This window comes from Notamacropus eugenii, chromosome 7, assembly GCF_028372415.1.
Source record: "Notamacropus eugenii isolate mMacEug1 chromosome 7, mMacEug1.pri_v2, whole genome shotgun sequence".
In the NCBI taxonomy this organism is placed as follows: Eukaryota; Metazoa; Chordata; class Mammalia; order Diprotodontia; family Macropodidae; genus Notamacropus; species Notamacropus eugenii.
The window spans coordinates 33,312,423-33,329,502 of NC_092878.1; the positions used below are offsets into that span (position 1 = coordinate 33,312,423).

At 41.0% G+C, this 17,080-nt stretch overlaps 1 protein-coding gene across 1 annotated transcript in view; it reads left to right on the top strand.

The window, feature by feature from the left end:
• The window catches only part of LOC140513777 (TP53-binding protein 1-like), a 115,339-nt gene that overhangs the window by 94,969 nt on the left and 3,290 nt on the right, over positions 1 to 17,080 (top strand). The window contains exons 15-17 of the mRNA XM_072623780.1: positions 701 to 1,211; positions 7,295 to 7,447; positions 15,849 to 16,147. Of these exons, the coding sequence (XP_072479881.1) occupies positions 701 to 1,211; positions 7,295 to 7,447; positions 15,849 to 16,147 (963 nt within the window). The remainder of the gene's footprint in view (positions 1 to 700; positions 1,212 to 7,294; positions 7,448 to 15,848; positions 16,148 to 17,080) is intronic.

Below are 17,080 nucleotides of genomic sequence, written 5' to 3' on the forward strand. Positions count from 1 at the left end.
TGCTTTTTCTTCATGACCTTGATCCATGTCATCCCATTCTTCACGATGTCATCTAATAAAAGAAAAACCCCAAATATCTTGATTGGCGTATGAAGTATGAGCCCATAGCAAACTTGATAGAAGTCCATTTAGACTCAGCAAAGTATGAGGAACATTACTTTGTGCATAAAAATCGTGCTTTGACTTATCTTCTTTTTAAAAGTAAATTCTTACATTGTTGTTGACTGATAAGAAATTAACTTTTTCCGTTTTCTTGTTTTTCTTTTGCTAATAGTTTTGAGAGTTTGTCTATAAAAATGGAAAAACATTTTGCAAAAATAGTGTTGTCATGTTGAAGTAATTGTGAATTCATCATTCTTATTTCACAGGAACAGCTAGTTAAGATCACGATATAAAACTCCATAAACACAATGACCAGTAACAACAGTCATAATGTCACTCTGCATTTCACATGGTAGAAGTAGTCTGGGCACTCACATTTTCTTATTTGGTGGAAAGACTGGAACTCGGGTTTGCGGAATCTGTTTTATGTATTTGAATCTCACCTGGTGAATGGGAATGGTGTGTGCTTCAGCTGTTAAGGGAACACCACAGGAATGGAAGGGGGGTATGGAGCACTCGTAAGGAGGCTTGTCTTTTGGATTTGATTCAGACAAACCAGTTCACTTGTGACACGATCTCTCCGTGTGGTTGGTTTCAGGGGGGATTTGTTCAATTTCCCACGCACTCAAGAAGTGGAAGATGAAAAAATGGAGGATGAACCTAGCCCCTGGCCATGCCAACAACAGCCCATCAAGCACACTGCTCATGTTGAGGCCCCTGTTCCCTCAGCCGCACAACAACAGACTGTTACACAAGTGCCATCCAGTCCAAAAGGAGACACTGTGGAGATGGATGTGGTGGAAGAATCCCAAACCAGTCGGGATCAACACGGTAAAGTCTTGTGTGCAAGCCCAGGAACACGAGAGGAAAGCACTTGTCCCAGCACAAGTGACAAAGAAGTACAGACAACAGAACATTCCCTTTGGGCTCCAACTGTTGTTTCAGTAGCAACACAAACCTCGAAAGGAGCGTGTGAACAAGTAGAGGTGGGGACCAGCACGGCTGACCAGAACCTTGGGAGACAAGATGCTAAGGTACAGACTGAGAGGAGGAATGCTGAGAAACCTGCAAATGTCTCAGGAGATGATACCGACTCTTTGCATAGCCAGGTAAGAACAGGCCTGGGCCTTCCCTGGGATCTTCTCAACTGTGTGATCTACTGGTTAATAATCATGTATTAGTCAATGGAGAAGATGAGACTTTGACAGTACAGGGCTATGTTTCTTACTGAGCACCAGGGAGTCTCTCAAGAATGGAGATGGAGGTGGAGTGGGAGATATTAGAGCTATAACTAATCTGTAATGTTACAGGGAAAACGGAGTAGTATTTGAGTTTAAGTAGATCTCCTTTCTCTTGAAAGAGAGGGTTAGGTGAACAGTCTGCACTTTATTTCATATCATATATGAAATATTTCATAATTCATACTGTGGCCCTTGATACCTTCCTGTCCCTTCCTCACCTATCAGGACTTAGTCTAGTTCCTAGGAGTCCTCTTTATGGAGTGTGAGGGAGGACGGAAAGTTGGTGGGAAGGGGTTGGAGGAGGAGCACAATAAGGATAAGAAGAGAAGTTAGGAAGTGAAGATTTGTAGTGGGTGGGAAGGTATCAGGGGCTGATGGTCGGGGCGGAGGAAGAAATTCAAGAATGTAATGAATGGCATGCTAAAAATTGGGTGGTTTTAAGGAGAGAGAAGGTGATATGTTAGATTCACAAGTCAGAAAATAAATGTTCAGGATTTCTTTAGGTGGCTGTGGGATCCTTGGGAGGAAAACAGATGGAAACTGATCTAGGTTCACCTCGGTAAAGAAGTTATGGCCCTCTTCACTTTGGATCTGTTTTGGAAAGGCTTCTTTCTAATCATAAATCCCTCATCAGGTGCTTTCCAGGGTCTCCTGTGTGGAGCTCATTTCATTTACTGATGCCTCTTAAGGAGTAAAGTCCTGTCAGTCGTCATAAGAAAACTTTAGTGCTTGAAATGCCTGCATAAAGAGGTGATGTTCTGAAGCAGCGTATTAGCACTAAGAGGATGGTAGTTTCAACCCACTTTAAGTCCATCAGTCCAGGCACAGGAGATGTTACATATCAGCCTCCTGTTTCCCTGTTTTCATCTTTAAGGTGTTAGTTGAATCTTACAGCTTAATAATTTGGGTCCGTTTTTTGAGCTTTGGCTGTATGTGGGCATGGTGGTTAGAGAGCCTGCCTTGGAGTCAGGAAGAGCTGGGTTCAGTCCCCGTCTGTGACACATTCTAGCTTAGTGACCTTGGGATAAGTCTCTTAGATTCTAAGGATCCTTAGAAACCCTCTAAAGCTGTAAATCAAAAAAGATTTGTTGGTCTGTATGAGTGGAGGGAATTTGTACACTGCATGTTCCCTATATAAATGAACTAATTGGTTCAGATCAAAAAAATTTAATTACTGCTTCTCTTTTCTCACCTAAAATATATTCTAGACTCATGGTTTCATTGGCATAGGGAACTTTCAGTGAATATACCAATTCCAGTGGGCAGCTGTTCTGCAGCTTGTAGGCATAGAGTGTTGCTTGGAGGCCATGGGAAGTTAAGTGACTTAGGTGTCAGAGGCAGCACTCGAACACAGGCCTTCCTGACTTGGGGCCAGCTTTCTGTGTGCTCTGCCATGCTGTCCCTTTCCTCACGAACATGCAGAGCAGTCACCTGAAAGTCTGGAGATCTGACTTCTGGTCTCAGCTTTGCCCCTGACTCATGTCCTTTTCCTCTTTTGATGCCTTCTCTGTGCTGATAAAGCCAAGGAAGGCTGTGCATTGTGGGTAAGACTGAAGTCTGTTTTAGTGGAAGCTCATTTGCTCCTGTAGTCCTCAGGGTTTGGATTGTGCCCCTGGAACTAAGGTTCTCTGCATTTAAAGAGTGTCTTCTTTGACACTGCCCTCATCCTCCCCATTTATGAGTGAAAAACCAAGCTGCTCCCTCTCGGGCAGGTCTTTTTCCGAGAGCTGTTCATGAGAAAGCAACGTTAGTGTTTTTGTCCTTTCCTCTTTCATCTCTGACTCGTCTGTTTTTATGCGGCTGTCACTTGGCTTCTCCTGAGTGGGACAAAGTGAAGACTTCTCATCTAGAGTGGATCAGCCCCTAGGCCTGAGTTTCTAAACTTCAGACACTTGCCACTCATCTCCCCTTGTCTGCTTAACCCATTTCCTTGTCACATTGTACAATCAGAACCCCTTGCAGAACAAAGGAAATGTTGGTTCAGTTTCTTTTTCGATTCTTTGCATCGGGAATTTCTGAGAATATGCCACTTGCTCAAAACATTAACCAATAGAGTTAAAGGTTAAGTTGGGGGGAGTTTTGTGGTTTTTAGCTTTACAATCCTGCATCTGCTCTTGTAAGACACCTCCCTGCTCCAGGAAACTGGTGAAGGGACCGCCTGCTTCTTGCAAGAACCACGTAAAGGACTTTGTGTTCATACTTGGAGATGCCTCTGAGTAGTCAGTTTGAGTAGGGGTCTTGCCATCCCACACGGTTTTTTTCTTGTAAGTAGCACAAGTGTTTGATTATAAAAGATGTTTATCATCAGTGATTACGAAATTCAGGTTTGATATGATTTCAAGTTAAAATTTGTCCTGAAGGAATAATAAGCAGCATCTGAAAATGGTCTTCCTCTCAGGATTGTTACCTGGCATTTATGATTGTAAAAGGTATGAAGATGGGTATGTGTTAGGCGTAATATCACTTCAGTACAATTGGGGTTTTAAAAAGGATGGGATAGAAATTTGATAAGTAAGCGATGAAAATACTGATGTCCACAACGTAATGGTAGAGTTAGCTTCTTTGCTTAAAGCTCGAAGGGGATTCTAGTACAGGAAGTTATAGATGTGAAGGAACCAGACAGTCTGAGTCATGGGATTGAGAGATCTGAGGAGAGAGAAAAACCACTTACATTGCTTTAGTAAATATCTCAGTCGAATTTAAGGTGACTTTATCTAATCAGGGTAAGAAGACTGTGCCCACATGGTAGATTTATTGAAGGGATGTGGAAATGCATTCAGCTGAATGATAATGGTGCATTTAAAGTTTCAAGTCAACTTAAATAGTTTAAATTTTTAAGTAAATCTAAATGTAGTTATATTAGAAGTTGTTTTGTTAACTAAAATTGGTTTATGCTATGGAGCAAGCATATTTACAGAAGTATGTGAAAGGAAGCTTATGGCTAAATGTGAAAAGACCTTGGTTTGAGGTCTTGTCATTGTTGCCACTCACGTTCATGAGGGTTTTGTGATAAACTGTAAGTTGTTCTCAACAGAAGAAAATATTTATTGTATGACTTTTGCATGATTTTTGAAAGACCTACCTCCCAAATTTGTATTTGTAAGCTAATCTGTTATAGGAACTTCAGATTTTGGGGGGGGGGGGTGGAAGATAAGGGACAAAGATAATGGAGACTAGGAATTTTAAGGCAAAATAAAACCTCTTGGCGCCCCCCGCCCTCCCCCCCTTTTTTCTCCTTTTAAAATCCAGTCATTACAGAAGGACTTCTTAAGAATCTAATCTGAACTGGAGGTGCTCAGAGAAGAGATGTTAACTTTCCATTGTAAAAGGAGAGGAGTTGGCCCCAGCCCCACCCAGGGCCCCTAAGATCTGAAGAGTCTAAAATGATCGCCCAAGCGGCGTGACTCTTCACTTCTTAAAGGTGTAATCTCCATATAAAATGTAAACTGCGTATGGAGTCCTGAACCTGGAATTTATTTAGGCGATAATGTCTAGTAATTGATTTTTAGGACAAATTTAAGATTTAAGATGTGAGTCCCGGTAAAATTAGTTCAGATCTTGCTTCAGATGTTTGGTGCCTGTGTGAATACAAGCCGGTCCCTTAACCTTGTTTATGTAGAATGGGGATGATCATAGGAGCTGCCTCCTACAGTGGCTGTGAAGATCAGATGAGATAATGTGAGATAATAACTGCCAGCTGTTGTCAATATAATCTCTTACCTAGTACCTATTTATGAGTAATAATATATTTAAATTTCAGTGTTTGTGTTGGAATCTGTCTTAGATTTCTTAGAGACCCGTTTTCATGTGATAGCTTTTTATTAACATATTTTCCCCACTTCAGGTATGAAATGTAGAAAATATGAATTTATTTCATCCCACATATTTTCCTCATGGCAAGTAAGTTCATTTTCAGCAGTAGCAGCAAAAGAATATATTATGAATGCTTGTTCAGAGTAGCTGAAGAGATATGTGTAATCCTTTTAACTTTAAAGCAGTGCTAGCCAGGGTGAACCGTTCTGAACAAGCATTTGCTCAGTCAGCAAGCATTGATATGCCTTCGCTATGTCAGGCAGGCACCGTACTAGGAGCTAGAAATACTGGGACAAAGACGGTCTGTGCTCACAAGTAGCTTGCATTCTAATGGAGAACATAACTTGTACGTAAATAGGTTATTGCAAAAGAAATACAAGGTAACCTTGGTCGGGAAAGTGCTATTAGCTGGAGGGACTGGGATAAGATTCATGCAAAAAGTGGTGCTTGAGCTTAGTTTTGTATGGATACCATGAATTCTAAGAAGTGGAGGGGTGAGAGGTGGGCAGAACAGTCAGTGCAAAGACATGGGAGTCGGAAATCCAGTGTCAAGTTTGAGGAGCAGAGAGAAGGCCAGTTTAACTGTACTTTAAAGCATGTGGAGGGGAGTGATATGTAATACAGAAAGCTAAGCTGGGACCAGGTTGCAGAGAGCCTTAAATGCCAAACAGAAGAGTTTCTATTTGGTCCTGGAGATTATAGGAAGCTGTTGGAGTTTATTGAGGTGTATGCTGGCTGTCAGAGGGAGAGATGGTAACAGGATTGGAACTGCGCTTTATGAAAAAATCATGTTGACAGCTCTGTGGAGGATGTCTGAGAATGGAGCAAGGTAGGGAGGCCAGTCAGGAGACTGATGGAAGAGTCCTAGTGAGGGATGATGAGGGTTTAAGTAAGCTGTGCAAGTGGGAAGGATGGGATAATAAACATGAGATGTTGTAGAGGAAATGACTATTAGTATGAAATAATGTGATGTTTATATTGAAGATTAATTTATTTGTTTGAATTCTTTAGTTTTTGTAGCTCCTTATAAAATAGGAGTTTTGCCAAATGTACATCAGAGGTTGCAACTTACAAGCTATTAGGATTCGTCCTTGAAAGAAGCTTTAATGTGGGAAATATCAAGGGTTTACAGCTGGAAAGAAAGCTCAGAGGTCATCTAGTCCCCTTACACGTAAGGAAACTGAAGCTAACAGATAAAATGCCTTAAAATATACCTAGTGTTGTCAGACCTAGGTTATTTGACTTCAAAGTTGACTCTTTTTACAGCTCTACCAAGACCTTATTTCCCATCACAGAATTCATATTAGAAAGACACCTTATAAAGTCCTTCTGCCTAAGTATAAGACTCATTCCACACTGGAGATTTCATATGGGAGACAAACTAAATGAATGGTGACAATTGAGGGGAAGGTTTTTTTCTCTAGAACCAACACTTCATGTGTCAGCAGTTCATAGTAGAATGAGAAAAATTAAATAAAAAGAAATAAACATTTTTTTAATAAAAATAACATGACATTAGTACGTAGAAGACTGGCATTGGAGTCAGGTAAGCCTGGGTTAGAGTTGCCTCTGACACGTACCAGCCATGCGACCTCAAACAAGTCCTTTTATCTCTCCGTGCCTCAGACAACTCTCTGAGAATATAAATGGCAAGGTACAACTGTGCATGTGAGTGTGGGAGGATTGGGTACCAGGAATTCTCTACATTGATAAAAGCACAGAATTGGATGGAAAAAAAATGGTATGTTTTATATTGTAGTATGAGCCAAGTTTCACTTGGTGTTTTCACATGTTTAGCCTTCATAAAGGCACAAGGTTTTATTTGAATTAATAAATTATTTTTCTTTATGATAGAGCTATAAACAGGATTCTCATTTGTTCAAAATTTGTTTGTAGACATCAACCCAGGTTTTAGGCGTAATACATTCACGGCATGTCTGTTAAGTAGATTATGTACTGAATGTTTCAACACTGCAAGAAATCTTGTATCCGTTTCCAGCTGTAATTAATTCACGTAGTTTTACTGCATTCTGATTTCATGAAACCCATCAATTGTGTCATTTTGAATTGGTTGGGTTATAGTTCTATCCATTTGTATTAGTGTGTAAATTATCTGTTCTACTGTTTAAACATTGTAGGGAGAAGAAGAATTTGACTTGCCTCAGCCCCCACCTGGCCAGGTCTTGCGTCGTCACATGAGAACTATACGTGAAGTGCGCACACTCATTACACGTGTTATCACTGATGTATATTATGTAGATGGCACAGAAGTGGATCGAAAGGTGACTGAGGTAATAATATACTAGATTTAAGTGACAAATTTCACTCAACAGAATGGTACCTTGGGTTTCTTGTGACCATTCTATCTTTTCCCTATGTCCCCATTATCCAGCTGTTGATGCTTTGTTTTCTGTATGTTTTATATCAGAAAGTAAAAGGGTGAAGTAGCTCCGAGACCTCCGCACGAGCTAAAAGTTAATGATTCCAATTTGTAATCCTCTCCAGTCCTGATACTGCTGTGTGGCCCTGAACTTGTCCCTTAACCACTCAGTGACCTTTTCTTTTAATGTAGAGATTTAGAAATGACTATCAAACTTTCTCAGGTGTGCAGTATTAATGAGGAGCAGCATACTAAAAATACAGTTTAAAATTTTTACATAACGTTTAAAAACCTTAGTATAGGATCATTGGATCTAAAGTTGGAATGAATCTCAAGAGATCATCCAATCCACCTCCGTACTTTTGTGGACGGCAAAATGGGCCTGGTGGTGGGCAGTGCTTTTAGGTCGCACAGGTACTAAGTCTGAAATAAAACAGGACTGGAATCTCATTTCTTTGACTCTAGATCCACTATCACACTATAATTCATATGCAGGTTGTTATACGGTTTTACAAGGCATCTGTTGTAATCACCCAGTCAGTCAGAGAATCACAGATTTAGATAGAGATGGACGGAACCTTAGAGGCCATCAAGTCCAATGCCCTGATTGTACAGATGAGGAAACAGAGCCTGAGAAGAGGTTAAGTGATTTGTTCAGGGTCACATAGCCTTTATATAAGGTAGAATTTGAACACAGGTCCTCCTGACGGAGGCCAATACTCTTTTCACCACTCTAGGCTGCCTCTTTTCTTCCAGCTTTGGAATGTTGGCAATAGATTGCTTGTGAAATTCTGAAAGTTCATGTTTTTGGAAGCTGACGTAGACTCATCTTCAGGGTTGGTGTAATGTCTAAGTTTTTAATGATCACGTTGCCACTTGTTGCTCTGGTTAAAGTTGTGTACTTACCTCAGAGCTCGGGCTGAAATTGGACATGGTGAAGGAATCGCATATTAGAACCTCTGCTGGTGAGTCTGATTCAGAACTGGAGAAACAGGGCAGGAAAAGTTATTCCTTTTGTATCTAGAGACTCAGCATAGTTTTCAGGTTTTTTGGCTATCTTAAGAATCTGTTAAGAGGTCCATTATTGAGCCTTTGAAAGAACTAATGCTTTTATGCTCAACTTTTACACGCAGTATGGTGAAATATCATATTAAGGCCTCAAATATATATGTTTGTCTCATAATGACAATAGCTCCCATAGATTTCATTAAGATTTATAAAGCACTTTGTTCATAACAGCTTTGTTAGGTAGTAGTGGAAACATTCTTATCCACACTGTAGAGATCCATTAGCTGAGGCACAGAAGGGGCCAATCCCTTGTCCGCATGTACACACAGCGGATTTTAAGGCCAAGATCTATGTTGTTGGACTGCGTGTTGCTGTTTCTGCTGTTTGGATGTTCATTACCCATATTAGCAATTTGGGGTGATCTTTCCTATGGCAGCTGATCGTTTACATTTCTTCTTCTGAAAAGTATTTGTTCATTTTATTGGGAATGCCTTTTGGTCTTATATATTTGAGTCAGTTCAGTGTGTATTTTGGATTCTTTTTTGGACTGATCCTGTGATTTCAACAGTATGAGAAACTGCCTCTGCAGCTTGACTCGTCTGGGGTCATCCGGCCAATCCGCCTCACAGCGGGGACTGGAACCTCGGTCTTCGGAGCCCAGCTCTGCCCAGCATGCCATGTGTTCTCTCTGTCTATTGATATCAGACTTGTCAGGAATATTTAATGCAAACCCACATTTGGTTAAGAGTGTGCTCTCCCCTGCCCCTCCTTTCATCCTCCAAGCCACAGTTGTGAAAGAGATCTTCTGTTTTCTAAATGGTTATATGTGGTTTTTTATGTAGGCTGTGGATGTGAGACACTGGTATCATCTGAATTTCTACTTCCTTCCCATTTTTCCATCAGTTTCTGATGTTATTTGCCCAGTTACTGAGTTATTTACCCACTAGTTTGATTTCCTGGCTTTACGGACTGCTAGGCTGCTGTACTTACTTATTTCTGTGTCTGATTGGTATCACTTACCTACCTTTCTCTTTTGAATCAGGACCAAGACAGTTTTCAGGTTTACTTATTTAGAACATAGTTTGTTCTGTGGTGATGCCTGTGTCCTCTTAATTCTTACACTTCCCTGTTATTTTCCACAAGGTTTCAGACCTTTTGTTCTCTTGAGCGATCGTTATTATTTTGTCCAGTTCCATAAAGTACACTGCAGTCTGAGTGATGTCCCAGCCCCGTGGGTGCAGGGCTCTGCTTCCATCTTCTTGAACCTTCCCCACATAGATCTAACAGGACACTTGTGCTGCCTATTGTTGGGACCTCTTCTCAGGTTTTATGCCAGTCGCCTGTCCACCTCTAAGTTACTTTCTTCAGGGATAGGGAGGGAACCCTCACTCTCTGTTTGAAGATTTTCTCTGCCAGTTAAAATTCTCAACCCATGTGCCTGTATCTGTGAGAGCTGTGCTGAGACAGTCTACCACTTCATCTAAGGCATTCACTTGGGTGCTTTTTCAGAAAAAAATAATAGTTCTATATCCAACATTGGATGATTTTCTATTATCATGTTAGTCTTGCTTCAGGAATGAAGAAACCCACATCCTCTTCTAGACTATGGTCACTTCAGATGATTCATTCCTTCTCCCCATACCTGCCCCAGAAAACATGTATATTGGAGTCTCAGGAAGGGCCCGTAGGGTAAGATGTAAGTAACATTGAACTTGGAGTCAAAAGACCTGGGTTTGCGTTCCAGCTCCAATACTCACCAGTTGTGTTATCTTGTACAAGTCATCTCTTAGCTCTAAGCCTCATTTCCTCATCTGTAAAATGGAAATATTAATCCTTGTACATCTTAAGAGTAGAGGTAGAAGCCCTTATAGTAACATTTCCTTACTAGATAATAGATAAAGAAGGTTGTCATAGGTAAGAAAACAACAGGAATTATTGAAGACCTTTTTGACTCACCTTAGAGGCCATTGAAGACTTGTGTCATATGAGCAGCCAAAGGACACACTCTTCTATCATTTTAATTCCCCTTAGTGATCACAGAGTAAACTTGTCCCTGTTGTCTTGCCTTAAACAAGGAAACTTAGAGGTCCCTTCATCTTTTAGATAGGGAAACTGAGGTACAGTGAGATTGGTTACATGACTTGCCAAGGACACAGGTAATAAGTGGCAGAGCTGAGGTTCCATTTCAGATGTTCTGTCCAATGCAGCAGGATTTCTTCAACTTCCCCTAGTGGGCATTTGGAGGAGTGTGCATCCTCTTGGAGAATGAAGCTACCTTATGCAGTTTTTTAAATAGGGATCTGTTACTGCCAGTGCTCACCACTGTTGGAAACTAATGTGAGGAGCTGCCGCATATTCTCTGTAAAGTCACACACCAGAAAATTCTTATTTAAGGTATTGGTGTACTGTTGCTGCTGTTAGTCATTTACCAGATAAATGAAGCTGTTGAGATCCTTGTTGTTTGTCCTTCATTCCCAAAGAGGATCATGACATGAGGAGGTGAGATCATGACTTGGATTTAAGTGAATCAGGGCTATGCAAAGTCACCAGCCCCACTCTTTTCCTCTGGAGCCAGGGACTCAACTGGCCAGTTCCAGTTGAACAATGCAGCTTCCTTCCTTCTTTCCTTCCTTCTCTCCCTCTTTCCTTCATCCACATAGGGAATCATACGCTTACTGGTGGGTGCTCTGCCCAAAGGAATATAAATTTTGATCGATGGAACCTGATCTGTAGCCTGGTGTTTTTGCTTAAATGTCCTGGTCCAGGGCTCCTCAGAGCAGATTGTCACTGATACATATGTATTTTGATGAATAATATTGTTAATGGTTGCACTAATTAAAATAATACCCTGTTTCATATTCTTTGAATTATTCTTATAGTCAGTAATTATTTTAACGTTTTATCTTTTGGCTTGAAAACTGTATTTCTAACATCCAGTAATACTTAGAGTATTGCTGCTGCTTATAGCAATAAACTGACTAGTTTAAAGATGATCGTCTCCATTTTACACACGAGGAGGGTTAGATTCAAGGGTGAGTCCACGGGGGTGGGGCTCAAGCTTAGGTCTTCTGATTCCAAGTTCAGTGTTGTTTGCCATATGCAAGTTTTTTGCAACTTCTAGCTATATTTTACCTAGCAAGATTTGAGGTATGGATTGCAGGACAGCAAAATAAAGGATTTTGCATTTCACAAAACAAAACTTGTACTGTGTGTATTTTTTTAATATACCTTTTTCAGCAGAGGATGTTTAACATTTTTCTCATGTTGAAAGGGTGTTTATCAGTTACTTTTATATTGTCTGGTACTTGTTTTGTTCTGTTTACGTGAAGGGAGAGAATCAGGGGGTGATGGAAGGAGCCCTGAGGCGCGCCTAGACCCTGGCTCTGCCGCCAGCTCCCTCTGCCGACCTGGGGAGGTCATTTCACGTCTCTGGGCCTCATTTGTAAAGTGAGAGGATTAAATTAGTCTTTTTTATTTGATAGTAATAAGGGTCAAGATTTTTCCCCACATCTTTGATACCTTCACTTAAATATACACCCTGTGAATTGATTTCTCCACACCTTAGAATCTCCTTGACTCTTGCACGTGACTGTGTCTTCTGTGTGCACTTGGTCTATTTCAGGTGCGTGTCCATCTTTGTCCTCTTTAGTTCCATCCGTGTCTTCCCTATGAGCATGTTTGGGATTGTGATACTAAGGAGTTAAGTCTAAGACTCTGCTGCTTTGATGATAGAAAGTTTGGTATAAAAATCCTTGCAGATTGTTTTTCATTTTTTTCTTCTGCTTGTTTTCTTCAATTTTCAACCTTAGACATGATTGGAATGACTTTTGACTGTTTCTGCTTTATGATGTGAAACTACTTGTAATCATCCATAATCCTTTTGATAAGATTTTACAATGAGTTTATGATTTAGATTAGAGTTGCCTTTGGTTGTGCCCTCCCTTTCTCTTTCATTCGTTTTCATTTGCGATCTCTCTCTCTCTCTCTCTCTCTCTCTCTCTCTCTCTCTCTCTCTCTCTCTCTCTGTCTCTCTCTCCTAGGCAGTAAAGTGAGTGAAGTGTTCCCTGACTAAGGGACTTTCTGGCATCTTTTGTTCTCGTAGCAATTAGTTTACATTAATTAAACTTCTTTATAAAATAATAGTCATGATAGTTGGAGGTGAGGGGCATAGAAAGGCACTAGTAACTGGAGAGAATCATGAAAAGCCTTGTGTAAGAATTAGTGCTTGAGCCAAACTTTGAAGGAATCTAGGGACACCTAGGAAGTGGAAGGACAGAGGTGTTGTGTGTTCTGGTCAGAGGTAAATAGATGTCATACGGAATGTCACATATGGAAATAGTAAGGTCAGTTTGGCTGACCCACTGAATATATAAAGGGGGGATAACACATAAAAAACCTGAAAAACTAGGTTGGTGCCAAGTTTAAAGGGATTTAAGTGCTTAAGAGAAGAGTTTACATTTTGTCCTAAAGACAAAAGGGAAACAGGAGCTTGTAGACAAGGAACTGTAACCAAAAATCACCAAACTGTACATTCCCTTCCACCATTTGATATTACTAATGATTCGACTGCTAGCCATTTGCTCAAATTCTTGTATGGGTTTAATGAAATATTATCACCCATAAGAAATTACCAATGTGAAGACTTCAGAGAAACTTGGGGTGATTTGAATGAACTGAATCAAAATAAAATGAGCAGAAGTAGGAGAGTGGGTATCACAGTAGCTCCAACAACACCCAGGAGGGCAGCTTGGAGTGACTGAAGGATTCTGATCAATGCAGAGATTGATCATGACTTCAGAAGACTAATGGTGAGTGTGCCTCATGCTGCTTGTAGAGGAGGGATGAACTAGAGGTGAAGGATCAGGGGTGGCTAGTGTGATGGCTAGGTTTCCTTGGTTGTACTTATTTGTTCCAACGAGGGGCTTTGGAACACTTACTTTGAGAAGTGGGAGAAGGTGTGAGATACGGGGAGAAACATCAGAGCGATACACAGAAAGAAACAAGTTCAGAAGTGGACAGAAACAAACAGCAGTTTTGTTATTATCTTGTTAAAATCTCTCTTATTTGATTTTTAAAAAAAGTCCTTTTTTAAGTTCTTCCAAGAACTCTTTTTTTGGGACCATTTGACGTTTCTCATTAAAATAGGAGTGGCTTTTTTAGCTCCATTATCTTCTTCTCAATAGTAACCCAGATCTTCTCTATCCCCATTGTAATCATCTGTGCTTGAGTTCTTTCTCCTTTCTTTACTTATTTCATTCATTTATTGATTGTTTTATTTTGTTGTTAGCCGCTGTCAGTGCAATCACGTTCTAGTCCCAAGGTACAGGGAATGCTGCCCCAAGCCTCGGATCTTTCCTACTGTTACATGGGACCCACCCTAGAGCTCTTCTCTCCACTCCTAAGCCACACATGATTTTGCTCCCTCTGGTTCCTCGGGTGGCTGTAAACTATAGCTGTCATTTCTGCCCTGGAACTGAAGCCAGGTATTCTGCTGTCCTGCAAGTGCCCACAGCCAACAGGGTCCCTGCCCCTTGCTACTGCAGTCACTAGGTGTGTGCTAGCTCCTCCTCCTTGCAGCCAGTCTGGGACACATCTGGTCAGCACAGCTGTGCTTGGTGTCCCTTGGCAGTAGTAGGTCCTTTAAGGTCCTATTCAGCTTTCAGACACCCCCACCCCACGCCAGAACAGGTCTTAAGATGAAAGTTTCTAAAACTGGGGCTACTTCTTAGCCCAGCTGCGCCCAGGACTTGTTTGTGAATTTCTGTGTAGTTGGCCTGGAGATGTGCGCTTTACTTAGGTGGGACCTCTGCTCCTGGAGGTTGGGTCTTTCCAGGGGTCTTCTCAAATTGTCTTAGGAGATCGCACAAACAGAGCCAATGCAACCAGGATTAGAAGGGAAGCAGAAAACTGGGAAAGAATTTTTACAACTAGTGTCTCTGATAAAGGCCTTATTTCTAAAATATACAGAGAACTGAGTCTAATTATAAGAACATATCATTCCCCAATAGATAAATGGTCAAAAGATATGAACAGGCAGTTTTCAGAGGAAGAAATTAAAGCTATTTATAGTCGTATGAAAAAGTGCTCTAAGTCACTATTGATCAGAGAGATGCAAATCCAAACAGCTCTGAGACACAACATCACACCTATCAGATTGGCTAACATGACAAAACAGGAAGATGATAAATGTTGGAGAAAATGTGGGAGAGTTGGAATAGTAATTCATTGTTGGTGGAGCTGTGAGCTGATCCAACCATTCTGGAGAGCAATTTGGAACTATGCCCAAAGGGCTACACAAACGTGTATACCTTTGATCCAGCAATACCGCTAATAGGTCTATATCCCAAAGAGATCACAAAAAAGGGAAAATGTACAAAAATATTTATAGCACTTCTTTTTGTGGTGACCAGGAACTGGACCTTGGGGGGATGTCCATCAATTGGGCAATGGCTGAACAAGTTGTGGTAGATGAATGTAATGGAATACTACTGTGCTATAAGAAATAATGAATAGGAGGACTTCAGAAAAACCTGGAAAAACTTACAGGAACTGGTGCTGAGTGAGGGGAGCAGAACCAGGAGAACGTTGTGCACAGTAACAGCAACAATGTGTGATGACTGACCTTGACAGACTTGGCTCTTCTCAGCAATGCCAGGGACCTAAGACAACTCCCAAAGACTCGTGATGGAAAGTGCTGCCACATCCAGAGAAAGAGTGATGGAGTCTGAATGCAGATGGAAGCAGACTATTTGCTCTCTTTTGTTTTGTTTTTTTCTTTCTCATGGTTCCTCCCATTTATTCTAATTCTTCTATACAACATGCCTGTTGTGAAAACAGGTTTAATAGGAATGGATATGTAGAGCCCATGTCGTATTACAGAGAGAGAGGAAGGGAAGAAAGTGAAGAAAATTTAAAACTTACGGAAGTGAATGTAGAAAATTTAAAATTAATTTAAAAAATTTTTAAAAAGAAAATTAAAAAAAATTATCTTAGAAGAATAATTGCTTTACATCCCGTCTTTATTTCTGCTGCTATCAAGTGATCTTCTGTCCTTTTTTGTGGAGGAAATTTGGAGAGCCAAAAGTTTTCTGACCTATTTTGCCATCTTCCCAGAACCCTCTCTTTTTAAATCCTCTTCTTTTTAAAAAGAGTCCTTGTGATCTTAGACTAAAACCCAGTTTTATAATCTGAATCTTTTTTGCCATTTTTAAGTTTTGGTGTCACTCATTTTAACCTAATTTGTCAGTTGAAATGCACTGTCTTAATATCATTCCTCAACTTTGTTTTCTCCTTTTTCCTTCCAGGAGGCTGAGGAACCAGTGGTGGAGTGTCAAGAGTGTGAGACTGAAGTCTCTCCATCACAGACAGGCGGCTCCTCAGGAGACCTGGGGGACATCAGCTCTTTTTCCTCGAAGGCATCCAGCTTGAACCGGATGTCAAGTGGGGCAAGCAGTGGCCTCTCAGTTGCACAAAGCAGTAGCAGCTCAGGGAAGGGAGCTGGTCTTGGCAAAGGGAAAACAAGTGCAACAGAATCTGCAGATTTTGCCTTACCCAGCACACGTGGAGGCCCAGGAAAACTGAGGTGCAGATATTGTATCCAGAGGTAGGGACATGGGCTTAGTGTGGGATGAGGAGGCTGATGTAACTTATGGAAAGGGGAATGATGGGAATGGCAGAAAGAGAGTTCGGAAGATTTTCGCCAGCGCTCAGCACCCCCTTGCCCCAGACTAAATGAGTTCTCTTTTCCTCCCTTGCTTTTGGGTTGTTACAGTAGGTGTTGCTTCTTTAGGGTACTTTTAGCTGATCAGTTAAGATACTGCTGGAGGATCAGTGTGAGCCTGTCACTCTCATTCTGCTGGCAAAGTACCTTCCTTCATAGGCCAGAGACCCTGATGGGCTCCTAGTAGCAAATCATAGGAGGTATGTGAATATTAGGAATATGATGGACATGATGGGGGTGTGCTATTCCTGTGACTCTTTCCCTGCTTCTTAGGAACTGCCTTGGAAACCATAGAATCATAGAGATGTAGATGGAAGGGACCTTAAGAGTATAGAGTTCAAACCACTCATTTTTCAGATGAAGAAACTGAGGCCTGAGAAATTAGGTTCTTTACCCAAGTTCATACAGATAGTAAGTAGCAGAGCGAGAATTCAAACCCAGATTTTCTGATGCCAGATCCAGAGCTTTCCCACTGCACCATGCTGCCTTTCTCACTTCCAAAGTCTTTTGCTTTTATGAGAAGTAAAACAGGTTTGGGGTGATGACTTCACACGGGTTCTTTACTTTCTAATGCAGATTCTGTCGTGGACAGGAAGGCAAGACAAATAGAAGGAGGTTTGCTGAGTTTGAAGCTTGTGCTCAGAAGATTGATTAGGAGGCATTTAGCTTCATCATAGACAAGAATAAAGCTCACTGTTTTCCTCCTTTCTGTTTTTACTCCCTTCCATTTCATGATTGAGATGTGACTCATACGCTAGCTTATCACTGAATTAGGGGCTGGTACGTGTTGACCAGGCCTGCAGCCTGGCATGAGAA